Source organism: Brassica oleracea, chromosome C4 (assembly GCF_000695525.1).
Source record: "Brassica oleracea var. oleracea cultivar TO1000 chromosome C4, BOL, whole genome shotgun sequence".
NCBI classification, from domain to species: domain Eukaryota; kingdom Viridiplantae; phylum Streptophyta; class Magnoliopsida; order Brassicales; family Brassicaceae; genus Brassica; species Brassica oleracea.
The window spans coordinates 10,155,320-10,179,921 of record NC_027751.1 but is presented as its reverse complement, the minus strand read 5'-3'; the positions used below and the strand labels follow the sequence as shown (position 1 = coordinate 10,179,921).

Below are 24,602 nucleotides of genomic sequence, written 5' to 3'. Positions count from 1 at the left end.
CTAATTTCAAAATCCCCTAAATTTTAAAGAGAAAACCTAATTTCAAAAACTTACATCGTGATTTGTTTCCAACGGGATTTGTGTCCGAATTTGAGAGTAAATAGTGTGACGGTGGTGGTTCTGTGCGATTTTTCTCCGGCGGCGTCTCAATGGAGGCCTCGGTGTCGAGAGAGGAGGAACACGATTCCTATTCACCGGATCTTTGTCTGCGTCGTCGCAGATGAAGAGAGTACTATTCACCAGAGACAATGGAGGCACGGTGAGGGTTTGAAGAGGATCGCCGGAGACGATGGAGGCGCGGTGAGGAGAGTATCGCTTTATTTTCTGGAAATGAAAGAGAGAAATTGATTTCCTTTTTTTACTTTTTTTTATTATACATTATAACACAAGGCTATGAGTGACATTCTACCATTTAATGAATGTCATATATGTGATTTTCTCCTTCTAAGGCTATTTTTGAGAGAGAAACTTTAGAAGTGCTATTTTGGACAATTGCCATAAGATTTATTATTAAAAAAAAGATTGAAAATGGCCAATAAAAGGGATTGAACTCTAGCAATTTTGGGCCTAATTGAACTCCCGAACAATTGTGATTTATTTAATTGGAGAACGGAGTGAGAGGAACACCGATGCTGATTTGTTACCCAAAGATGCATTGATTGCGTCTGGTCTGTTGGCGGTTGATGGTGCTTTGAATGTACCCAACTAACTCTTTCGAATTAATTTAAATCAGTGTTCGAAAAAAAAGTTGGAGAACAGTGTTTTCCTTTTCCATGAATGAAAACGTGTGGAATGGTTGAAACTGATGTGAATCTTACCTAAAGTTTTTTTTTTTTTTTGTTGTAATCATCTTACCTAAAGTTTACGTAAGAGATGTCAACATCAACGTGGACTTCACGATCAGACTAGTTCTTCGCCTCTTCCACGTACTCCTAAAGCCAAAAACCGTTCGAAAACTCCACGCGTTCGCTGATCATATAAATAAACTTATCCAGGCCAATCTTTTCTTAAAGAAATATTATTCTTCTAAAAAAGTTTTTCATGATGAAGACGTCATGTATACATTTTCATTTTCTCTTGGTACTCTTATTCTGTTGTGCCTTTTCTTCAAGCATCTTAATGACAAATGCTGTTTATGCTGGAGTTTATGCGTGTCGTCCTGACCAGATCCTAGCTCTTGAGCTGTTCCAGAGTGAGTTTGATTCCCACACTTGCAACGGCAGCACCTACGACGACTCTTACAGCTGCGATAACACTACTGGTTCTATGGTAGAGCTAGAACTCTCAAGTGGCTGTCTCAAAGGAATTTTGAAGCCCAACAGTAGCCTTTTCGAGTTGCGTCATCTTCGTAGCCTTCATATCTCTAACAACAACTTCAAGTCTTCTTCACTCCCTTCTGGATTCAGCAATCTCAACAGATTAGAGGTCTTGACTCTTTCCTCTAATGGCTTCGTAGGTCAACTCTCTTTCTCATTTAGTAACTTAAGCCAGCTTTCCCATTTAGACCTTTCCTCTAACGAGCTCACCGGTAGTTTCCCACTTATAAAGAATCTGAGTAGACTCTCCTATTTAGACCTTTCCTCTAACCATTTCTCTGGAACTTTGAATCCTAGCCTGTTCGAGTTGCATCGCCTTTTTTACCTTGATCTATCTAAGAACAACTTAGTTTCATCCTCAGTTCCTTATGAATTTGACAATCTCAACAGATTAGAGTTTTTGTCTCTTTCCAACAATGGTTTCCAAGGTCAAATTCCGTCATTTAGTAACCTAAGTCAGCTTAGCTCCCTGTACCTTCAAGATAACGAGTTCACTGGCATCGAAGAGCCTATCTCAAAGCTCATTAACCTCAGGGAACTCGACCTGTCTTTCCAAAACATAAGCTACCCAATTGACTTAAACCTCTTCTCCTCACTCAAATATTTGATGACACTTATTCTTTCTGGGAATAGTATATCGCCAGCTAGTTTAAGTTCAGATTCAGGCATCTCGTTGGACCTTATTATATTGGGTTTGTCAGGCTGTGACATCCGTCAGTTCCCAAATTTCTTCAAAAACCTTGATGGCTTGCAGCAAGTGGATATCTCCAACAACAAAATCAAAGGGAAGATTCCCGAGTGGTTTTGGAATCTTCCTAATTTGGACATAGTGAATCTTGCTAATAACTCATTCACAGGTTTTGAAGGTTCGGCAGAAGTTTTAGTGAATTCAACGGTCACGCTTTTAGATTTGGATTTAAACAATTTTGAAGGACCACTTCCTAATCCACCACACTCTCTCAGCCACTTCTCTGCATGGAACAATGCATTCACGGGGAGTATACCTCTTGCAATCTGCAACCGAAGCTTTCTTACTATTCTTGATCTCTCATACAACAACTTCACCGGCTCAATTCCTCGATGCCTGCTTAATTTTCAAAGCTCTCTCACGGTTTTGAATCTCAGGAAGAACAGCTTGGAGGGAAGTCTTCCAGACATGTGCAATAATGGTGCCTTGCTTCAGACAATTGATGTTGGCTACAATCAGCTAACCGGAAAGCTTCCAAAGTCTCTTCTCAGCTGCTCCTCTCTAAGGTTTCTAAACGTTGAGAACAACAAAATCAAAGACGCATTTCCTTTCTGGCTCAAGGCGTTACCAAACTTGCAAATTCTTATCCTCAGTTCAAACAAATTCGATGGTCCTATCTCTCCTCCTCCTGGTCAAGGTTCTTTTGCGTTTCGCGGGCTGCATGTACTTGAAATATCATACAACAACTTTACTGGAAGCTTGCCCTCGAATTACTTTGATAACTGGCAGACATCATCATTCAAGAAAGACCAAGATGGGCGTATTTATATGGGAGACTACAATCATACTTCTTATCACTACGGATACAATTTGGATTTGCGATACAAAGGTCTACACATGGAGCAAGAGAGTGTCCTCACGTTTTACGCCACCATTGATTTTTCTGGAAACAAACTTGAAGGACAGATTCCTGAATCTATTGGTCTCTTGAAGGCATTGATCGCGCTCAACTTATCAAACAACGCATTCACAGGTCATATTCCTCTGTCTTTGGCTAATGTTACCGAGCTTGAGTCACTTGATCTGTCAAACAACCAGCTCTCAGGGACCATTCCTAAAGGACTCGAGAGACTCTCGTTTCTGGCGTACATAAGTGTTGCTCACAACCAACTCAAGGGTGAAATACCGCAAGGAACACAGATCACTGGGCAACCTAAATCCTCCTTTGAAGGGAATGAAGGACTTTGTGGTCTTCCTCTCGAGCAAAGTTGCTTTGGGAGTAACGCACCACCAATGCAACAACCAGAGGAAGAAAAGGAAGAAGACGAGGAAGAAGTGTTGAACTGGAAAGCAGTAGCAATAGGGTATGGGACCGGATTGTTGCTTGGATTGTCAATAGCACAAGTTATTGCTTCATACAAACCGGAGTGGCTTACCAAGATAATGTGCCAGAGAAATCGCAGAACCCGTTAGGATCAATCCGTTATTGGTCTAATAATCGAGCAGTTACTTGGGATACTTTTCTTTGTATGTTTGCCCACAACTTTGTTCTGTTTCCTTTTCCATAATGTAAGAAAACTAAAATTATTGAAGTCATATTGATGTAGCATACATCTTACTTCCCTAAGGTTTTGGTTTTCTTATTTCCTTTTCAGTTAAAACTTTCCATTCCTTTTATAAGTATGTTTTGGTTTTCTTTATCCTATTGGTTTTAGGAAATTCTAATAGATATATAATGTGATCTCTTAGATTTGGGAGAGACACAACTTTGATTATTCATTTATAAAACTTAGAGCTTTGTTTTACAACATCTCTTAAATCCTTGCAATCGGCTAGAACATAGGTGTTCTCAACGATCACAAGAAGACTTTGATCTTAGGAATTCGCAGACTAAATAGGATCATCGTGTTATCGGTTACTATCGTTACTTCCGCTCCATTAGTTGGTATCAGAGCCAGGTTATTGCGATTCTATTCGTGATTCTCGATCTTTGGTTCAATGGCACCTCGTCCTAATGAATGGACGCAGATGCAACAGTTTCTGGAAGATTTCAAGGAAAATTTTCAAGACAACATGAGACGAACAATGGCTGAAGCAATTCAAGCCGGAGTCCAGGCTGGGGTTCAAGCTGCCTTCGCCGCCAACGGCGCTTGCGCTAACGCAGGACCCGCAGCACCACAACAACGCCATCGACAACACCATAACCCTGTTTTTGACGAGGCTAATGGCGAGTCCGACGATGAAAATTCGTTCGGGGATGACATCAACAATCGACAAGAGCATCTTGGTCGGGATCAACAACCACAATGCAACAATGACACACGCTGGACTGCGGGTATTAAAGTCGAAATCCCAGAATTTCATGGGGGGTCACAACCTGAAGACCTTCTTGACTGGATCGTTACGGTCGATGAATTCTTGGAGTTCAAAGAAGTACCGGGCAATAGACAAGTCTCTTTGATTGCAACACGATTCCGTGGGCATGCCACCTCTTGGTGGAACCAACTCAAACTTTCTCGTACCAGACGGGGGAAAGAAAAAATAACCTCTTGGGACAAGCTTAAGAAACATATGCAGAAAACCTTTATTCCGTATAATTTTGAACGACTGTTGTTTCAAAAGTTTCATAACATACGACAAGGGACGCGTTCTGTTGAAGACTATGCCAATGAGTTCTATCAAATACTCACACGAGTTGATATTCAGGACTCAGAGGATCAGCTCGTCGCTCGTTTTGTTGCCGGTTTACGACCGCAGCTTCAAAATATGCTTCACCAGTTCGACCCGGGATCTGTTGCGGAAGCTCGCCAGAGAGCTCTATTGGTAGAACAGCAAGCTCGCATCAGCACCGGTCAATGGACGGGGAACACACGACCTCGTACAATCACAACCACCACAGACGACACTAAATCTTCAACGGGACGTGATACTACAGGAACTCGAGTGGATACTCGACCAACGGAAACCGCTCCTGCAGCAATAGAACCTCGACCTTCCCGTCCTAATGCTCTCCGTTGTTTTACCTGTGGGGAACGCGGGCACATACAAACGGCTTGCCCTAACAAGGGTCGCCGGGGACTAATTGCCAATGATCGTGAAATAATTGGTGAACCTATTTACGATGAGGACGAAGAGAATTGCGATGAAGCCGAGGAAGAACAAGTTCATGGTGATACGGGTACGTTTCTCATGCTTTGCCGCAATTATCTTGCTCCAAAAACGACCGAGGCTTGGCAGCGCACGTCATTATTCACCTCGACTTGCACCGTCAAAGGCAAGATTTGTCGCTTCGTGGTTGATTCGGGTTGTTCAGCGAATGTAGTTTCGGAAGAAGCAGTTCGCAAACTCGCACTTACACCAGAGGCACATCCACATCCTTACCGATTATTATGGATGCAAACCGGCGCAGAGGTCTTTGTGTCTCAACGAACAATGGTATCCCTCTCTATCGGGTCTTTCTACAAAGACAATCTTTATTGTGATATCGCGCCAATGGATGTCTCACATATCATATTAGGACGGCCATGGCAATAAGATAGAGAAGTTCTCCACAACGGCAAAACAAACACCCATTCTTTTGTGTTTGAGGGACGCAAAATCACTTTGCTTCCGGCACCGGAGTCAGACCTATCAGTTGCCAGTCACAACAAACAACCTTCACCAAAGCAAAACTTGTTGATCATTACTAGGTCACAGTTTGAGCTGGAACTCCGAGAATCTAGCCCTCTGTTCGCATTGGTTGCAGTCACGCCACCACCATCACAACACACCCCGTGTCCGCCGGCTTTCTCTCCTCTTTTACAAGAGTTTGACGATCTTTTCCCCGAGGAACTGCCATCCGGGTTACCTCCTTTATGGGACATTCAACATCATATTGATCTTGTGCCCAACGCGGTTCTACCGAATCGTGCACACTATCGCATGAGTCCTGACGAACATGAAGAGCTCCGCCGCCAAGTAGAGGAACTCCTCCTCAAAGGTTATGTTCGTGAAAGTTTAAGCCCTTGCGCTGTCCCGGCTTTACTTATACCAAAGAAAGACCGCACTTGGCGCATGTGTGTCGATAGTCGTGCTATCAACAAAATCACAACACGGTATAGGTTTCCGATCCCACGCCTTGACGATCTATTAGATCAAATAGGAAGGCGTCTATCTTCACCAAATTGGACATCAAAAGCGGCTACCATCAGATTCGAATTCGACCTGGTGACGAGTGGAAAACTGCTTTCAAAACTCGCGAGGGATTGTTCGAGTGGTTAGTTATGCCGTTTGGTCTCTCGAACGCACCAAGCACCTTTATGCGTATCATGAATCAAGCCTTGCGACCCTTTATTGGTCGGTTTGTGGTCGTATATTTTGATGACATTCTTATCTTCAGCACCACATTAGAGGAGCACCTCGGCCATCTCCGTGACGTCTTACTAGCTTTACGGAAGGAACAGTTGTTCATCGCCAAGCAAAAGTGTGAATTTGGAGTGTCTCAGGTCTTGTTCCTCGGGTATGTAGTGTCATCAGCAGGCTTACGTGTTGATCCACAGAAGGTTGAAGCCGTAGCATCATGGCCAACGCCTAAGACTGTCTCGGACGTCCGCAGCTTTCATGGACTAGCCTCGTTCTACAGGCGTTTCGTCCACAACTTCAGCGCTATAATAGCACCAATTACAGATTGTATGAAAGGTGTTTCGTTTACTTGGACCGCAGAAGCTAACGAGGCGTTTGCTCTAATCAAGGAGAAACTCACGTCCTCTCCCATTCTAGTGTTGCCCGACTTTGATTCACCTTTTGAATTGCATTGTGATGCTTTGAAGCTGGGTATCGGGGCCGTGTTAAGTCAACATGGGAAGCCGGTTACGTTTTATAGTGAGAAGTTGGCAGGAGCACGCAGCCGCTACAGCACCTATGATATCGAGTTTTATGCTGTAGTCCAAGCCATAAAACATTGGCGTCACTATCTGGCACATAAGGAGTTCATCTTATATACCGATCACGTTGCGTTAAAATATTTGGGCACTCAGGATAAGATTTCTTCTCGTCACGCCTCGTGGACTGCCTACTTACAGCAGTTTACTTTCGTTATCAAGCATCAGTCGGGAAAGCTGAACAAAGTAGCCGACGCCTTGAGCAGACGCCATGCCCTGGTCTCTACATTACAAGTTTCGGTCCTTGGTTTTGAATCTTTGGCAGATTTGTACCCGACAGATCCTTATTTTTCTTCGGTATGGTTGGACCTTATGCACGGTGTCCGTTCTGACTTCTCATTGGTGGACGGATTTGTGTTCAAAGACACCCGGCTCTGCGTACCAGAGAGTAGTCTTCGGCTACAGATCAGTCGTGAGTTGCATGGCGAAGGACACGTTGGTCATGGTCGCACTCTTAAGTTGGTTGTGGATTCTTACTTTTGGCCTACGTTGAGGCGTGATGTGGAGAGGTTTGTGGCGTGATGCACGACGTGTCAACAAAGTAAAGGTCACGCGTCCAATGCCGGCCTTTACCTACCATTACCCGTTCCTACACAGCCGTGGAGCGATATAAGTATGGATTTTGTTCTTGGGCTGCCGCGAACTTAACGGGGTAACAATTCCATCTTTGTTGTGGTCGATCGTTTTTCAAAAATGGCGCACTTTATCCCTTGTAAGAAAACAACGGACGCCGTTCAGGTTGCTGGGCTTTTCTTTCGCGAAGTTTATCGTTTACACGGTCTGCCCGTCTCTATTGTTTCCGACCGTGATTCTCGTTTCATTAGCCATTTTTGGAGATCCTTATGGAAGCTTTTCAAGACCAGCCTGAATATGAGTTCTGCGTATCATCCTCAAACGGACGGTCAGACTGAAGTTGTTAATCGTTCCTTGGGTAACATGTTACGTTGTTTGGTGGGCGACAACCTAAAATCTTGGGATTCTATCCTGTGCCAGGCAGAGTTCGCCCATAACCACGCGCATAACCGGAGCCTTGGCTTCAGTCCGTTCAAAGTGGTGTATGGGTTTGTGCCGCGGGGGCCTTTGGCATTAATGTCTCTTCCTCAGGTCGGTGAGTTTCATGGGAGAGCTCTGGATCTTGTGGAGGAACTGGCACACGTTCATACGGTGGCGCATGATAACTTAGAGGCTTCTTCCTTGAAGTATAAGCAGGCTGCGGACAGACGCAGGCGTGAACTACATTTGCAGGTGGGTGACTATGTTTGGGCCGTCCTTACTAAGGACCGGTTTCCTGCCGGCCAGTACAATAAATTGAAGCCACGAAAGATCGGCCCTGTTGAAGTCCTCGAGAAAATCAATCCCAATGCTTATCGTTTGCGATTACCATCTCATATACATACTGCTGATGTTTTCAATGTGAAGCACTTGTTCAAGCATGAGCCGGCTGATGATGCACTATCGGGATTCGTGGACGAATCTTCCATACGGGAGGGGACCTGATGTAGCATACATCGTACTTCCCTAAGGTTTTGGTTTTCTTATTTCTTTAAAACTTTCCATTCCTTTTATAAGTATGTTTTGGTTTTCTTTATCCTATTGGTTTTAGGAAATTCTAATAGATATATAATGTGATCTCTTAGGTTTGTGAGAGACACAACTTTGATTATTGATTTATAAAACTTAGAATATAGGTGTTCTCAACGATCACAAGAAGACTTTGATCTTAGGAATTCGCAGACTAAATAGGATCATCGTGTTATCGGTTACTATCGTTACTTCCGCTCCATTACATATTTATAGATATAACTAGTTTTCTGGGTATGTTTTGATAACTTGATGCATCTCTTTGCCATATCGAATGACACACACTTCAAGTTCGCAGGGGTGGAGAGGTCATGTATATATACATTGTCTTGCATTATATATTTGAATACTCAGAGAGACCGTCTATCCGTGAACTGCACCTGCACTTGAAGATTAGTGTGGATATTTCCATAGACCTATGGGTCCGGTTAATTAAAAAAAAAGGGTTTGGAGTTGTACAACACAAAGAGAGAAAACAGAGCCAAGAGATGTATCGTAAGATATTTTTTTTTTGTGTCAATAAGAATCAAAAGCTAACAAGAACTAAAGCAGAATTGGTCTTTTCAACATAAAATTTACACAAACCAAATTTTACTGTTACAAAAAAAAAACACAAACTCAAAAACCTCAGTACTGTATTACACTCTGATCCAAATTACACCGAGAATCCTCCACCGCCTGAAACATCATCCGGAGGACTAATCGTGATCCACAACAGCGAGACAGTAATCGACACAAGCCCTGACCAAACATAAACAATCGTCGGAACCTTCCCTCTCCGACCCATCAACCCTTTACAAAACGGATACATATGCGTCAACACCCACATGCTAAAGAATATCCCTCCAAACAACTTGTTCCACTGCGGAATCACACTGTATATCGTCCTCGAAGCACCGATAACAATCGCAACGAGGTTCACTACAATGATCGTAAGCGGCATGATGAACAGCCCCGTCCACTTCACGATGTAAAGATCCGCAAACGCGTCGTCCTCGTCTTCTCCCGAAGCTTTCGACGTTAGGGTGAATGAGATTTCGATTCCGGCTAGTACTTTGAGCAGACCCTGGACGACTGCTGCGAGATGAGCGCTCGAGCCACCGATGAGCCAAAACTGTTCGTTTCTCCACCACTCTTCTAGTCCGATCCCTGACCATTTGACCTCGAGGAGGGAGATTAGAATCAAGGTGAGGCTGATGCAGAGGAGGTATGAGAGGAAGTGAATGTCGAGGCTCTGGACGATGAATTTGCCGGAGAAGAGGCATAGTGCCGGGAGGAAGCAGTAGACGACCAAGAAGATTGAGGTGAAAGGGTAGATACCGACGTTGAGGTAAGCGACTCTCTGGAGAAATTTGAGCCTTCTGGTGGCGAACATGGCGTTGTTCTTGGAGAAGAAGATTTCTACGGAGCCGGTTGCCCAACGTAGGACTTGGTGGAGACGGTCGGTGAGATTGATGGGAGCTGTGCCGCGGAAAGCGTCACGTTTTGTGATGCAGTAAACGGACCGCCAACCGCGGTTATGCATACGGTAGCCTGTGACCACGTCTTCGGTTACCGACCCGTAGATCCATCCTATTCTATCTCCCCATTCTGTATTGTCTTCGTACCTGAAAAAGCCAAATTCGAAACCGTTATTAGAAATATATCGGAGAGTAATATGTGTATCTTGCGGACCAAGATTGTAAAAATAACCTAGGAAGACTTTGAAAAGTAAATAGAAAGACTTGAAGAACAAACGAATATTATTATTATTATTATTATTATTATTATTACTATATTTTTGAATGAATGTTAAATTAATTCAAAAGAAAATAAATTGTTTTGTACAACTTAGTTGTTAACCAGAATCAAATTATAACCTTCTACTTGCTTCTTGAGTCTTGGATAACAAGCAATACTATTATAGCATATTTACATTATTATTATATTTTCCATTTACTGACAAAGCATTTAAGTTAACCTTACCAGCAAGAAATGACAGCGATGGCTTCAGCTACGGTTGGAGCATCAAGGGGAGGCCGTGGAAGTAGCAAAGCACCTGGCGGTCTTCCGTTTTGAACTGACATGTGATCTGCTAGAGGCCGTCCTTGGTACTCAGCGACTGGAATAGTGTCTGTGAAGATGGTCGAGTTACCAAACTTTTTGGGAAGACCAAGATCCGGATCATCTGTTAGAGGCTGTGTGTCCGACTCTAAATCAGATGTTTCGGATATTTGGGACGCTTGGGACTGAGTCCTGACATGCATAGCCGGGGCCTTTTCCTGACCGAACACGCCGTTGTACTCGTTGGCTCGAGGTGGGTTGAATCCATAAAGAGCATACCTTCGGAACATACACCCTGTTCCGACGTAGACCGGACCTTGTAACCCATCTAATGCTCTCATGTTACCTGTTTCAGAACCCCAAAATATATATGGTTTAACCTATGGTGGCTTGTGATACAAGCATTAAATTTATGTTTTACTTCAATAACTCACCGTCGAAGAAGACAGTATTGTGATTTGCATATCGATCTGATGGGTCAATTCCTTCAAACCTTTGTGGAAACTGAATGTAACATATTCTATCACCACCTCGGTCCATCATGAAACACATTCCTTCTTTGATAGCTTTGGAGTTGTAGACGTAGTGATCACAGTCAAGATTGAGGATAAAGGCGCCATTGGATAATATGGCTGAAGCTCTAACCATACCATTCATGGCACCAGCTTTCTTGTTATGGTCAAACCCTGGACGTTTCTCACGCGATACATATGCAAACATCGGTACTCGGATATCGATCCCTGTGAAATCCAGCGCTCCTTCATTCGGTCCGCCCATCACCGGTTCAAGCTCAGGCACTTTGCTCATGATCTACAAATAGGATTCAAGTTTTTGTAAAGTTTCTTGGGTTTTTTTTTTCAAACTGATGAAGTTAATGGTTGGTACCTGTAGGATTCCAGCGTGGTCTCCTTTTGAATGATCAGGTTTAGGTTCAAACCACGTTCCTGGCCAATGTGTACCATCAGCCATCCACGTTGCTTTTACAACCTCAACACCGTCCGGCGGCAATACACCGCCGTTTTTCTCTTTTGCAATGCGCTTCTCCTTGAGCTCTTCTCTCAAGTTGAACTGCTCAGCTCTTTTCTTGATTTGTTCTGGAAGACCATTGATCCTGACCTTGAATTCATCGTACTCACGTTTGATCCAGCGACGATCTTTAACAAAATCTGGCTTCTTCTTGTTTTTGGTTGGATCTTTCTTGATGCTGAAGTAACTATCAGGGTTCCTCGGCTCTATGTCATGTTTTCTACAAAACGGCACCCAATACTGCAAAAAGAAAATTCAAAAGCCATATAAAATAATCTATTAGACTTTCCAAGACGCAGAAGAAGAAGAGAGAAGGTGAATGAAACCTCGGCAAAGCGAACAGCTTCAGCCATGGCTTCAAAGGTGAGAATTGCACCACCATCGTCTGAAATGTAGGCTGAAAGCTTCTCTATTGGATAATCCACGGCGAGGATGGATAGAAGGGTGTTTGCGGTGACTAACGGCGGTTCCTTTTCCGGGTCAGCCGTGGAAACAAACACATCAACACCAGGAAGATCAGAGCGACCTGTAGGGTTTGAAGGAGAAGGCTGCTCAAACTTGTCATGCAAGGTAGCTAGATCAGTTGCTCTGTTTATAGGGTTTAGCTTTGGAAGAATGTCAAGAATCCAAGAGAAAGCGAACCAAATCTCGCACACTATAGATAGTCCCCATAGCCACATTGCATCTTCATTAGGATTCGCAACACGCCACCATAGGAAGAAGAAGAGTATCACAAGACGAAGCACAATTAGTAACCTGAAACAAAGGAGGATAAGATGTAACATAGGCAAGTGAAACATCAGTCTTTTGCCTCCAAATTTAAAAAAAAAAAATTACATAAACATAAATCCACAAAATTGTTTAATTTTTTTTTAAATTAAATTCGTACTAAATTGTCTATAGTTTCTAAAATCTTAGGACCGATATTTAAAGAACAAGAAAATTTAAAAACCTGTAGGGACTAAGAACTTTGGCAGGTACTTTAACTTTTCTTGTGAGAGGCTTCCATGGTTTGTCTAAAAAATCTGACATGATAACACCACCTTCACCGTTATCAATATCATCTGGCCAAAAAGCGTTTCCTATTCCATATTTGCCTTTAGATTCAAACAACCATCTGTTATGATCAAAGTCTCCCGTCTGGCTCCTCAGCAACATTGATTTATTATTAGATTTCATCACGGATAACCTCCTCTCCATCTTATTCCCCATCTTGGAGCTGCGGTTTGCGTCAGGTTTTGACTGTGACGTTGAGGCGGCAGAGGAGGAAGAGCCCGCAGGTTGGTTGTCAGGTGTAGGAGGCATGAGGACGGTGTAGTCGATGTAATCATTTTGGCCGGAGGAGTAATCGCCAGGGACGTCCATGTCATAGTCTCGAGAGAGGCTAACGGTGCGGCCACTGGACGTCCGGCGACCAAACTTGACGGCTTGAGGAGGGCGGGTTGAGGAAGAGGGTTGTTGTGAATTTAAGGTGTTTTTGGGTGGACTTGAAGCCATTACAATAATGGAATGTTCTGTTTTGGCTCCTTTGGTTTCTTGAGCTCATTTTTCTCTTTTGACACAACCTGATTTAGCAGAAAATTGATTTGTCCAACGGTTGATAGATCCTTTTTCTATTCTAAGATAACTGAAAATCTATCTACTCTGATATCTCCTGTTTTTAAGCTTTACCCCTCTCTCTCTTCTTTCTATAGTTGTGTTGTGTATGTGCAAAGCTATTTAAATAAGACATTACAATAGATCCCTAAATCAACTAAACAAACAGCAAATGAACTTTTAGAGGTTACAGACACTAGAGCTCAAACTGAAGGACCAGTATTATACTCTAGAAGCGACAGAGACTGAGATTTTCCGACAAAACAACGAAATCAGGTGGCAGCAAGTAGTTTCGATTTCAGTAGGACAAGAACATGAGATAAACCGGTCAGACCAAATAGACTATGCTATACGATTATAAAAATTCACAGAAGTCACCAAAAAAAAAGACGAAAGCAAACACAAGCGTTCAAATCAGGTCCAAGTGAATGGTTCGCAAGAATCAATTTCAAACATATATATATGACCTATACAAAACCAATTTAAAGAAGTACAAATCTAAGCAGAGAAGAAACATAGCCATGAGAATTTTTAAACCACAAAAAGAAAAAAACCAGCACAACGAACTGAATGAGGATGTTCTCGGGAATCAGAAATGTTCCCAGACTTATTTGCCACAGTTGAAGCCACCGCAGACTGAGAGGACGATGATGAGGATCAAGGCGATGATGATTGCAAGAACAATGAGCTTTATCTTCATGTTCTGAAACCACATCTTTCTTCTCATTTGTGTTCCTTGTGTTCTGAAGTCTTGCGCCTGTACAAAGTTTTTTTGAGTCCAAGACAAAAACAGTAAGAGAGATAGAGAGATTATGAAACTCAAAGCAACCATTTGCTTAAGAGAACTAACTAACCTGTGAGCGAAGGTTTTCGGTTTTGTCCACCAAAAGTTCAATTTTCTCACCACGGTCAAGAACCTGCAAAACGAATGAGTTCCATAATGTATAAACGGTTAGAAACATACAGCTTATACAGCAGGTAACGCCAAAGGGTGAGAACCGAACCTTCTCAATGTTTTCCATCATGACACCTTTAACTTCAGAAACTTGAGCTTTCACCTTAGCAAGCTTGCTAATCTCATCAGGATGATCCATACAATACTGCATGTGCTCTTTCAGTTTCGACCTTCATAGCACCCAAAAAAAGATCGTCAAACGATGAAAAATTAAAAAACTTTGTTCAATTAGCAATCAAAACAGATCATAAAAATATAACATACCCAAACTCCTTATTCAAGCTGTTCGCTTGAGCAGTTGCTGCCTTCCCACCACCGTATCTCTTGTTGAAATCCTCCTTAACTCGCTCCAAGAAGGCCATAGGAATCTGCCTCCCAGCTGAATCAACTGCAACAACACAATAAGCTGCACAAAAAAAAAAACGAAAAAGATTAAACCTTTAAATCTATATCAAGACATATAAAGCCAATACAACACTGTAATAATAACACATATCCACCACCAACACCACCTTAAACCCGATCAGCTCACAAAGATTAGAACTTGATGACAGTAAAACAACTCAAACTCCATAAAAATGAAAACTTTACACAAATAAAGCCAAATCAAATCAAGCAAACCATTAGAGAACACAGAACCACAGATCCAGAGAAAGTCCTGTTCTTTCAATTAAAGATCCACAGATTAGATCTAAATGCTCAAATAGGTATAAAACTGAATTGAAAAGCTATGCCTATCATCAAATACATCAGATCGAGCAATATTCGTGACTTACTGAATCCATTTTCAACCAAGTAATTGAAGGTGTGACCATCGCAGTTGTAGGTGAACTTGTTGTTGGAGGAAGGAAGCTTCTGGAGGCACTGTGCAGCGATGGATGTGAAATTGCCTTTGAAATCGGTGAACTCGACGAGGATCACCGTCCCTCGAGCCACGAAACTGTAGATCAGCGATTGTTGTTGCTGCGCCATTTTTTTTTTTTGTGTTCTCTCTCTCTATTGGTGGGTTTCTATTGACTGATCAGAGAGTTTTGTTATATCGGCGTGAAGGTAGAAGAGATCTAGAAAAAAGACTTTAACGCTGAAACGCGTAGAGACTAAATGAGAAAGAGAGAGAGACGGTGAAAAGAAATGGAATTGAACTAGAGAAAGATGAGAAACCCTTAGATTGAAGGAAGGACTAAAAAGCAAAACTATTTGTCAACTTGTGAAAATTAAAAAACTTTGACATGAAGGACTAAATAGGAAATTCATACTTTTTATATATTTGAATAGTGTGCCTCATAAAAGCTGGTGATGTTTGGTATTCAACTTTCAACGTATTTCCCAGCGAAATTAGTTGAATTGGATTTTAATTAAGTTTGAACATTGAATCATGTATACGGTATTGGTCGTTCCCATATGTATTCATTACATTATATCTCCAAGATATTATCTCTGGGGTTTGGTAATAAGTTTAGCTATTGCAAGTTTGGGAACATATATATATTCGAGTAATTTAAATGGAAAAACTTTAGTGTTTACAAGGTTTATGAGAAGTTTTAAATGTTTTAGTCACCCTACATGCACCCATGTCTGTTCCTATATAATTCACGTATATTCCTGATTTATACTTGCAAGTTTATTAAAGTTTTTGTCAACATATTAAGTTATTAGAATGCCTGGATTTTTGCACGCACAAAAAAAGAGAGGAGGTGCGGTGCATATACACACCTGCCACTACAAGAAATCAAGGAAATAGCTACGGATTTTTATTTTTTTGTAGCTAGAGGAAACAATCTGTAGCTAGATAACATAAGGCAACAGATGGCGACGGATGGAAGCGGTGGCCTCAGCACCGACGCTAACTGTGAATCGTCGCCAATTCGTAGCCAGCTCGCAACGGATTCGCGAGAACACCGGTCGTAGCTAATTGCAATGACATTGCTACCGCATTTTCCGTAGTTCATTAGCGATGTATTTTAGCAAAAGAATTTCCATGTCCATTTAGCTACAACATTTAACTACAATATATCCCTAGTGAAATTGTAGCAAATATAGCTATGGATTTTGTTACAAATGCTGGATTAGAAAATATCAACGAACAAAGCTTAATTTTTAAAACAAAAATTTGACTATATAAACGATTTTAAAACATTATATTATTATAAGAAATCTGAAATTATCATACATAACAAAAATGTCGATTTTAAACTTCGAGTACACAAACAAGAAGCTAAACCAATAAGTGAAAACTAAAAACAGAAGACATCAAACTCGTTTGTTTATTTGGTGGTTGCCATAATTAGATTCCCTTCTTGTTGGTGATGGGGGGGGAGTGGATGGAGGAGAGTCAGATGTAGCTGCCACTTCAATTGGTGATGTTTGTGTTTGGAATGCTTTGATGTATTATGTGGTTTCTCGGCTTATGGTATTGGTGATACTGTGACACCTTTAGCTTCACATAAAAGAGTCAGTTGCTTGCTCATCATGTTGACAGCTCCTGTCAGATTTTATCAAATCTCGCTCCAACTATCCTGAAAAGTAAAAACAATGGCAGGTGGATTAATGGGATCATAAATTTCCTATGTGTGTTATTCCAAGTCCAAACAGCATACCTTTATATGGCTTGGCTGGCTATCTACAAAACCTGAAGAAAAAAACAAGAGAGCAGATTACTAAACAATATAGATCAAGCATATGAGTCACATATTGCAATTAGCAAATAAATAACTACTCAATCATTTACTAGTAAGTATAAAATACTAAAGCAACAAAATGAGAAACAAAATTACAAAATAATACCGAGTAAGAAGCATGAACTCGTGGAAGTGGTGTGGCTGATGTTTGTGAGTTGGAACCTCCTGGTCGAAGCTGGAGAAGTGTTGTGAAACAATAATGGATTCAACTTCTTTGGCAATTTTCTCCAGACGTTTGGCTACAAAACCATCACTTGTCAATGGGGATCTATAAGAAAAGAAGAACCTTCAGTGAATCTTTTCCCAAAACAAAAGATCAATTTCAAAGACTAATTTTTAAACGAAAAAGAAAACCATTGACATAAACCAGCAAAGAAGAGATAAGAACAATCCTAATCGATGACTAGTCACTACAAGAAAACACATGCTTAACGACGAAAATTAACGAGGAAAAACAATCCTCGTAAATTTGCGTCGAGTTTACGACGAATTTACGTGAAAAACTAAAGTCATCGTTATTTCCTCGTAACGTAACGACAAAACTGTTTCGTCGTAAAATCGAAACCCTAATCTAAAACAAGTCATAGAAGGAGAACTAACGGGGGAGATTTAACTCGGGTGGTCGTAGGCAACGACGATTCACAAGTAGTTCGGTGCAAGCCATGAGGATTCTGGTCAGAAGAAGAGTCGGAGGTGACTCGCTGGTATTGAGAGAGAAAAAAAACAGAGAGACTTCGAGAGGTAGAGAGTTCTTTTTTTTTCAAGTGTGGAGACATGTTAGTGTTTGCATAAGTGATAAATTTGGGCCAAAAATGTATTGGAGCCAAAACCAAAAATATTATTGGAGCCAATTTTTGGAGTCAAATCTTATGGAGGGAAATATAGTTCGAATCAAATATTATTCTCTTGTAATCCCTAAAACTATAAATTTCATATTTTAAAGTGTAACCCCTAAAACTACAAATCATCTTTGTCCTGCTTGATACACTGATGATAATATTTCTTCATTTTTTCGATCACTAATTAATTGCCATTGATTAATTGTAACTCCTTTTATCAATTTTACATGTATTATGATTATATTATAGTTTGGATTTAAGTTTAAAATTTAAATATAAGTCCCAAACCACAAACCCCTAAAATCTAAACCCTATACTATAATATCTAACTCAAGTATCAAGCAAAGTAGCAAACATGATAAACATAAAAATTGAAGTGTTTCAAATATATAACACAAATACACATTATCTTAATTCAAACATTACTAGTATCAAACATATATCACAAACAAAAATTTCAAACATATAACACATACATATTAGTTAGATACATAAACATTTATAGCCATGTGTTTCAAACTATAAATCTTTCGGCGACAATTTATTCCTCGCTAATTAGTAGCTATTTAGCTAGAGAGTGGCGACGGATCATATTCGTCGCTAGTTAGCTACGGACCGCTATAAATTAGCTACAAAAATGACATTTTTTTTTGTTTTGTCGCTATCTGTCGCAACTTTCATTGTTAATAGTTATGGCTATGGAAATGTTTTTGCCAGTCCTTAGCTATTTTCAATAATTCTTGTAGCACCATATATGCGAATATGTTTCTTTTTAGGACAGGATCGGAAAGAGATTGATGACCCGAAACGAAAACAAACAACAAAAATGTATGATTGCAGTTGCTTTGTCGAGAGGAATGGACCAGCGAACACTACTCGTTAGTGCACCAGAAGGGTAGCAAGATTCGATTCCTAGAAACACAGGACAACATTTTTCAGCTACAGCTTGTTCTGTCTTATTGGACTCCAAAGATTTGCAAAAAACTTTTGACAAGATCTCTTAAAAATGGAAAAAACGAAAGGACAAAAAAAGAGATGGGGTGAGAGAGGCTCGAACTCTCGACCTCAGGATCACTCAATAGCTATGAGACCTACGCGCTAGCCAACTGCGCCACCACCCCATTTGTTATTCATTGACATTTGTTTTATTTTTATCTAGCGTAAGTTTTGTACAACATCGTAGAGCAGCCCCTGAATATTCAAAAAATTTGCTGCGAGCTGAAACTTCTATAATATCTAGAAGCAACAGAAAATCGAGAAGAACAATATTATAGAAAATCACTCACGTAAATAAAAATATACTACTAAACACATGACCATGTCAAGAAGAATATAAAAAAGACTCCGGCAAACATTCGCTGAGCTGCTTTATTCAAACAAGTATAATAAAACTGAAGAAAGCTGGGAAAAAAGTGAAGAGGGTTTTCTTGGTGATTGTACACATCATCATAATATTTCTAACGAGCGTCCTTGGACAAAAGGCCATGCGATTCAACTTTCCTTGCGTTGCGGAGCTCATCAACTCCATCTCCTCTCTCAAACACTGCCGCTGCACCCATCCCCGTCCCTGCCAGATTCAACCAAACAACAATATCATTTTCAGACACCAACTTAGAGATCCTATGGGTGAGATTTTTAGAGAGAGAGAGAGAGAAGCATACCAATGCACATTGACACTACCCCAAATCGACAGTCTTTTCCACGGCGTTTCATCTCGTGCAACAAAGTAGCAACGCAACGTGCTCCTGTTAGAGTTTTAAACAATGATTAGCTAATCTTGGTCTTTTAGCCATAACTATTGTATCTAGCTTAGGACGGAATATAGGAGATTAGAGCAGTTCCGAGCTGGTTATAGCGCAGTTTGTGAAAGCACACTTATATGGATTCGTGGACAGATTATTTTGGGCAGGGGTTTGGTTGAGACTTGAGAGTTTAGAGTAGCTCATTAACTAAGTCTCTGTTCTTATATACCTGTAGCACCCAAAGGATGTCCTATGGCCATTGCGCCTCCGTTGACATTGATTTTCTCTGCGTCAAGTCCCAACTTGTTACGGCAATAAACAAACTGAGATGCAAATGCCTGAACACACAAATATTGAAACCAACAGTTAACATCGGACAGTTTGGGAAAATGATATGTGGTAAGAAGATCCTGGAAGTGTTTGCTATTTACCTCGTTGATCTCAAACAAGTCGATGTCATCGAGTTCTAAACCAGCAGCCTTAACTGCAGCAGGAATAGCAACTGCTGGACCGACACCCATGATTGCTGGGTCAACACCAACTGCAGCAAATGTCCTGCAATTTGTACAACAGTGTGAAATGAAGGGAAATACAGAAAGAACAAAGTATGTTCTCTAGATACTAGCGCATCTGTGTAAACGGACATCACAAGCATCTCCAGACTTGTACTGTTATAGCTTTATCAAAAGTTATCACCAACCTGAATACACCAAGAACGGGAAGTCCTTTCTGAGTAGCAACACTTCTCCTCATGAGGAGAACCGCTCCAGCACCATCACTAACTTGGCTGGAGTTTCCTGTTTGAGAGAGAGAAAAACGAAGCAATGGATTCAAAATTGTGAAAATAGGAACTGTAGTCTCTACAATGAAACAACTGATTCGGAAACTATACCAGCTGTTGTGGTTCCATCCTTTTTAAACACTGGCTTCAGCTTCCCAAGAGTAGCAAGGGTTGTGCTTGGTCGGATCCCATCATCAACAGAGACTGTAATGGGTTTCTCATCTCCTGTCTTTGGGTCAACAAGCTGGAACAGAAAACATAAGTTATTATAGCAAGAAGAGTCTTAAATGTTACAGTTATTGTATGGAGGATCTGGAAAATACCTTGGTTTTAACAGGAATGATCTCATCCTTGAATTTACCAGCAGCAGTAGCAGCAGCTGCCTTTCTGTGTGAGTCAACCTAACAATAATAATTCAACAGCTTAGCATCGGGAGATCGAATTTATGGGTTTATCTAACCGTACAAAATCATATTGAACAAGTCCAGTTGCCTTACAGCAGCTTGATCTTGCTCCTGCCTTGAGACACCAAAGCGCTGTGCCACATTTTCTGAAGTAACACCCATAGGGAGTAGACAGTTCTGTGCTTGCTCAAACTTCTTCACCTGCAATTACACAATACATTATATAATGCGCTACAAACTTCACAAAAGCCAGTTAAAGAATCCGGAGAAGAGATGAATAAGAGACAGTACCGCTGGGTTGACTGACCCTTCCCATGCCATCGGATTAGTAGTCATGGACTCCAATCCAGCCCCAATACCTGCATCCGACATCATCATCAGCTAAGATCTTCACATCAAATTAATGTAATCAAAGACGGCTATCCTCTTACCAATATCATAAAATCCAGCTTTGATGGCGGCGGCAACGTCAGCAACAGCCTGAAGCCCAGAAGAGCACTGTCTATTCACGGTTCTAACCGGAACGGTTTCTGCCAAAGCACATAACAGCATGAGCATTCATCATATAAAACACACCGATTTGCATCTCAGGACATAAGAGGAAACATACCAGGGAAACCGGCGTAAAAAGCAGACATCCTGCACTCGCTGGCCCTCTGAGACCCCGGTGCCAGAACAGTACCGACAACAATGTCACCAACATCACTCGGGTTAAGATTCGTCTTCTCTATCAATGCCTGCACCAAGAAGACAACACCATATAAACACAAGAAGTAGTAAAGAAAATATTAAAACCAACAAGAGAGTAGAGACAGACCCTCAAAACAGGTGCAAGGAGATCATCCGGATAAGTATCCTTGAAATTGCCACGTTTTGACTTGCATAGTGCAGTCCTATGTGCCCTGCAATGGATTAAAAAATGCGCGAGTTTATCATAAATATCTTAGAAAGTGACAAGACGTCATGATAAGCTTCTAGACAGACGAAATAATAAAAAAGAGCAAAAACATAAGAAATGGACTTACGCGACAATGACTACATCATCTCCGTAGAGAGAGGTTCTCTGATATGCAGCACTGTCACCAGCCAAGCAAGCTGAAGCCTGATAAAGTTCGAAGAAACGCGTTAAGGAGAAGATATACATATACGTAGTAGTTGAAATAAGATCAATCAAGTGAACAAATAAATATTCAAATCTTCAATTCAATCTCAATCGAGCTGAATCATAACTTTTTCAGATCATAGGAAGCCTTTTACAACGAATCAAATTATAGTTCAGTATCGTAATTTTAATCCAAATCCAAAATTCAAATCGAGAACAATCCGGAATCCTGAAGCTTAGAGATCGCGATGGATCGCGAGAGAGAGAGAGAGGGAGAGTAACTTACAGAAAGAGAACCTTCAAAGCTGTGAGAGGATGAAGAAGAAGAAGGACGGAGATGTTCAAGAAGAACTCTTTGTCTCTCGATTGCTTTCTCCATTTTCTTAACGAAGGATTTGTTGTGCACGAAACTCTAGACTCCTGGGGACCTCTTCGGGTTTGATCAATTTATAAGCGAAGATAGTCCACCGCACTTGGCTGTAATAATATAAATCCAAAATAAATAAGAAATCAAAATCATTTTTGTTTATAAATATTTATTTGCTTAGTTGGCAAAAAAATTATTTATTTCCTTAAAAATGTCCAATAATCCAATTTGGATACAAGTTCTTATCCTATCACGTTTATCAAAATCGAACAGTATCAGCCTTGACGCTTCTAACATGTTCACATTTATCAGATATCTATGAGTTTTGTAACGTTTTCGATAACCAAAAAAACAAATTGTTCGGTGGGCTAATAAGAAAAAAAGATTGATGAATAAACTGAGAAAGAGACAATGAGATAAGATTAGGCGTGACGTGTGCCCCGCCCGTTTTGAGCTTTGAACTACGTGCCGTGTATTCATTCCCATCTTCAGGATCATACCCTTTTTTTATTTACACCATTGACCCCCAACCTTTTCCGCTAACTTTATTTACGCCTCACATTTATCATTAACAATAAAAACAACCCTCTGCATTCCTCATTGCTATACCATTCTATTTTTTTTTTGGAGCAATGCTATACCTTTCTCTTTTAAATTGTAAATACCGATGGAAAAAACACACACATCAGATTTCGATTACTAACAGACAAATGTCTCAATGTTTTTCTTTTTTGGTAAAATGTCCCAGTGTTTTGCTAAAGCAAACGCATTCAACACACAAAAAGTTGTCACCGGCCACATTTTTTTCTGTTCTTACACAAAAGATCTTTCATGGACATGCATTCAACGTTTATATTGTGGATACAACAACATTACTCCGACGAAAGCCGCCACGTGTGTATATCTATAAATATTACTACTAATTTACAGTATTCATCCTTTAATCTTATAGCTTTACAATAACTCTTTCACTTTTACTTCATCGGCTGGTGGTTTGGGTTCGTCGCTTGGTTTGCAAGGCAGCTGACATTAGCCGGAGCCGATCAATAATCTCCGTGAACGATGGTCGTATCGCTGGATCAAACGACCAGCATTGCTCCATCAACTCTCTCCACATCTGATCACATTTATCCGGCACCGATGGTCTCAACGTATTGTTCACAATCCCACCTTTTTATCAACACAACAAGCATCAAAAGACAGAACATGGTAGAAACTAAATTTGCTTCTGTAAGACTATAAAGAAAATAAGAGAAGCATAGATAGACCTATTATGGCGCCGCAGTGCATATCTGCGTAAGGTTCTTGGCCTGTTAATATCTCCCACATGGCGATACCAAATGAGAAAACATCTACCTGCAAAAATGGTAGCTAAAGCTAAACTTTTCGTTGTTATTTATTGGATAAAGATATGTATTTAATTAAATGATTGTGATACCTTCTCAGAGACGCGGTTGCTGCTTCCATTTAACAGCTCTGGTGCCATCCATGGAAGTGTTCCTCTAACTCCACCAGAGACCAGCGTGTTCCGTTTTATTCTTGACAATCCAAAGTCACCAACCTGCATAATCCAAATATGTAAGCTGGGGAACTTACCAAGTGTAGTTAGCTATAGGCAAACCATCAAATGATGCTTGGAACGGAAAGAAACTAATGTTATATGTTGTGGTTCACTACAAGAAAACAACGGTATTCTGACGGACATTCCGACGGAAAATGAAATCCTCGGAATATCCCGAGGAATTTTCGAGGAAACACAAAATTTGGTTTCTTCGGAATATACCGACGGAATTCCGAGGAAATACTAATCCATCGGAATATTCTTATGGAATACCGAGGAAAAATGTATTCCTCGAAAAAAACCGATGAATTCCGATGATATATTATAGCCGTTAGAGAGCCGTTGGGGGATTTTAAAAATTCCGAGGAAATTCCGACGAACTAGCCGTTGGCGTCGGAATTCCGTCGGAATTTCCTCGGGCTGTCGGTAGGATTTCAACTATAAATACAAGCACCCCTCTTCCTCTTCATTCACTCCATATCTTCATCCTCCCTCTTACTCTCTTTACACACGAATTTGATTGATAAAAAACATGTCTTCTTCAAATTATTTTCGTTCTTTGATCGATCGACCTCATTTGGATCCGAACACGAGATTGCTTATGGAAGAATACCAACGAGGTATAACCGAATTCATGGGGTTAGTTCACCGACAACCGGAAGCAAAAACATGTATGTTAAGATGTCCTTGCTCTAATTGTAAAAATAGAAAGGTTATTAAAGAGTGGGATGTTTGGACTCATCTATATTTGAGTGGGTTTACACGAAGTTACAAAATTTGGTATCATCATGGGGAAACTGATTATGAACATGGTAGTACTAGCGAACCTCAGCCAGCGGTTAGATTAGAAGAACCAATTAGAACGGATGTAGATTATGGTGTAGGTACTGAGCAGATGGTAAATGATCATTTTAGAGGGGAAGATTTACCCAATGCACAAGCTAGGAGATTTTATGATATGTTGGATGCTGGAAAGCAACCATTATACGAAGGTTGCAGAGATG

General features: G+C 40.8%; 5 protein-coding genes, 1 non-coding gene and 1 pseudogene across 6 annotated transcripts; 2 read left to right on the top strand and 5 right to left on the bottom strand.

Annotated features, from left to right (window-relative positions):
* The first annotated feature begins 995 nt into the window (after positions 1-995).
* LOC106342536 (receptor-like protein 12) lies at positions 996-3,518 on the top strand. The gene has a single exon (XM_013781504.1). The coding sequence runs from the start codon at positions 1,042-1,044 to the stop codon at positions 3,475-3,477; it is 2,436 nt and encodes an 811-aa protein (XP_013636958.1). The 5' UTR covers positions 996-1,041; the 3' UTR covers positions 3,478-3,518.
* A 484-nt stretch (positions 3,519-4,002) lies between these two features.
* Positions 4,003-5,538, top strand: LOC106338076. Its single transcript, XM_013777133.1, has one exon. The coding sequence runs from the start codon at positions 4,003-4,005 to the stop codon at positions 5,536-5,538; it is 1,536 nt and encodes a 511-aa protein (XP_013632587.1).
* Positions 5,539-8,995: 3,457 nt separating this feature from the next.
* Positions 8,996-13,508, bottom strand: LOC106342336 (cellulose synthase-like protein D1). The gene is made up of 6 exons (XM_013781242.1): positions 12,526-13,508; positions 11,900-12,329; positions 11,433-11,813; positions 10,982-11,357; positions 10,470-10,893; positions 8,996-10,111 (listed from the first exon to the last, which is right to left on the bottom strand). Exons 1-6 carry the CDS (start codon positions 13,068-13,070, stop codon positions 9,160-9,162), a joined length of 3,108 nt encoding a protein of 1,035 aa, XP_013636696.1. The 5' UTR covers positions 13,071-13,508; the 3' UTR covers positions 8,996-9,159.
* A 35-nt stretch (positions 13,509-13,543) lies between these two features.
* On the bottom strand, positions 13,544-15,355 carry LOC106342337 (vesicle-associated membrane protein 722). The gene is made up of 5 exons (XM_013781243.1): positions 14,901-15,355; positions 14,389-14,530; positions 14,174-14,294; positions 14,024-14,086; positions 13,544-13,926 (listed from the first exon to the last, which is right to left on the bottom strand). Exons 1-5 carry the CDS (start codon positions 15,094-15,096, stop codon positions 13,777-13,779), a joined length of 672 nt encoding a protein of 223 aa, XP_013636697.1. The 5' UTR covers positions 15,097-15,355; the 3' UTR covers positions 13,544-13,776.
* A 3,322-nt stretch (positions 15,356-18,677) lies between these two features.
* TRNAM-CAU lies at positions 18,678-18,762 on the bottom strand. Its single transcript is given in 2 exon segments — positions 18,678-18,713; positions 18,725-18,762. It is a non-coding gene; the product is annotated as a tRNA-Met (tRNA).
* Positions 18,763-18,856: 94 nt separating this feature from the next.
* On the bottom strand, positions 18,857-22,152 carry LOC106342622 (3-ketoacyl-CoA thiolase 2, peroxisomal). The gene is made up of 14 exons (XM_013781611.1): positions 21,957-22,152; positions 21,594-21,670; positions 21,386-21,470; positions 21,179-21,305; positions 21,000-21,098; positions 20,860-20,927; positions 20,662-20,769; positions 20,488-20,565; positions 20,276-20,408; positions 20,084-20,180; positions 19,815-19,938; positions 19,613-19,721; positions 19,303-19,386; positions 18,857-19,208 (listed from the first exon to the last, which is right to left on the bottom strand). The coding sequence occupies exons 1-14, from the start codon at positions 22,047-22,049 to the stop codon at positions 19,099-19,101; spliced, it is 1,392 nt and encodes a 463-aa protein (XP_013637065.1). The 5' UTR covers positions 22,050-22,152; the 3' UTR covers positions 18,857-19,098.
* A 581-nt stretch (positions 22,153-22,733) lies between these two features.
* LOC106338074 overlaps positions 22,734-24,602 on the bottom strand; it is a 5,462-nt pseudogene continuing 3,593 nt past the window's right edge.

Excerpts from the sequence above, each read along its gene's own strand:
- LOC106342337 (XM_013781243.1), bottom strand. The coding sequence starts at position 15,096 with ATGGCGCAGCAACAACAATCGCTGATCTACAGTTTCGTGGCTCGAGGG. Across the intron at positions 14,295-14,388 it reads AGCTTGAATAAGGAGTTTGG|GTCGAAACTGAAAGAGCACA; the intron begins GTATGTTATATT and ends GGTGCTATGAAG. Across the intron at positions 13,927-14,023 it reads CCGAAAACCTTCGCTCACAG|GCGCAAGACTTCAGAACACA; the intron begins GTTAGTTAGTTC and ends AACTTTGTACAG.
- LOC106342622 (XM_013781611.1), bottom strand. The coding sequence starts at position 22,049 with ATGGAGAAAGCAATCGAGAGACAAAGAGTTCTTCTTGAACATCTCCGT. Across the intron at positions 20,928-20,999 it reads AGCTGGATTTTATGATATTG|GTATTGGGGCTGGATTGGAG; the intron begins GTAAGAGGATAG and ends TGTCGGATGCAG. Across the intron at positions 19,209-19,302 it reads GGTAGTGTCAATGTGCATTG|GGACGGGGATGGGTGCAGCG; the intron begins GTATGCTTCTCT and ends TGAATCTGGCAG.
- LOC106342536 (XM_013781504.1), top strand. The coding sequence starts at position 1,042 with ATGATGAAGACGTCATGTATACATTTTCATTTTCTCTTGGTACTCTTA.
- LOC106338076 (XM_013777133.1), top strand. The coding sequence starts at position 4,003 with ATGGCACCTCGTCCTAATGAATGGACGCAGATGCAACAGTTTCTGGAA.
- LOC106342336 (XM_013781242.1), bottom strand. The coding sequence starts at position 13,070 with ATGGCTTCAAGTCCACCCAAAAACACCTTAAATTCACAACAACCCTCT. Across the intron at positions 12,330-12,525 it reads AAAGTTCTTAGTCCCTACAG|GTTACTAATTGTGCTTCGTC; the intron begins GTTTTTAAATTT and ends CCTTTGTTTCAG. Across the intron at positions 10,112-10,469 it reads ATCGCTGTCATTTCTTGCTG|GTACGAAGACAATACAGAAT; the intron begins GTAAGGTTAACT and ends TGGCTTTTTCAG.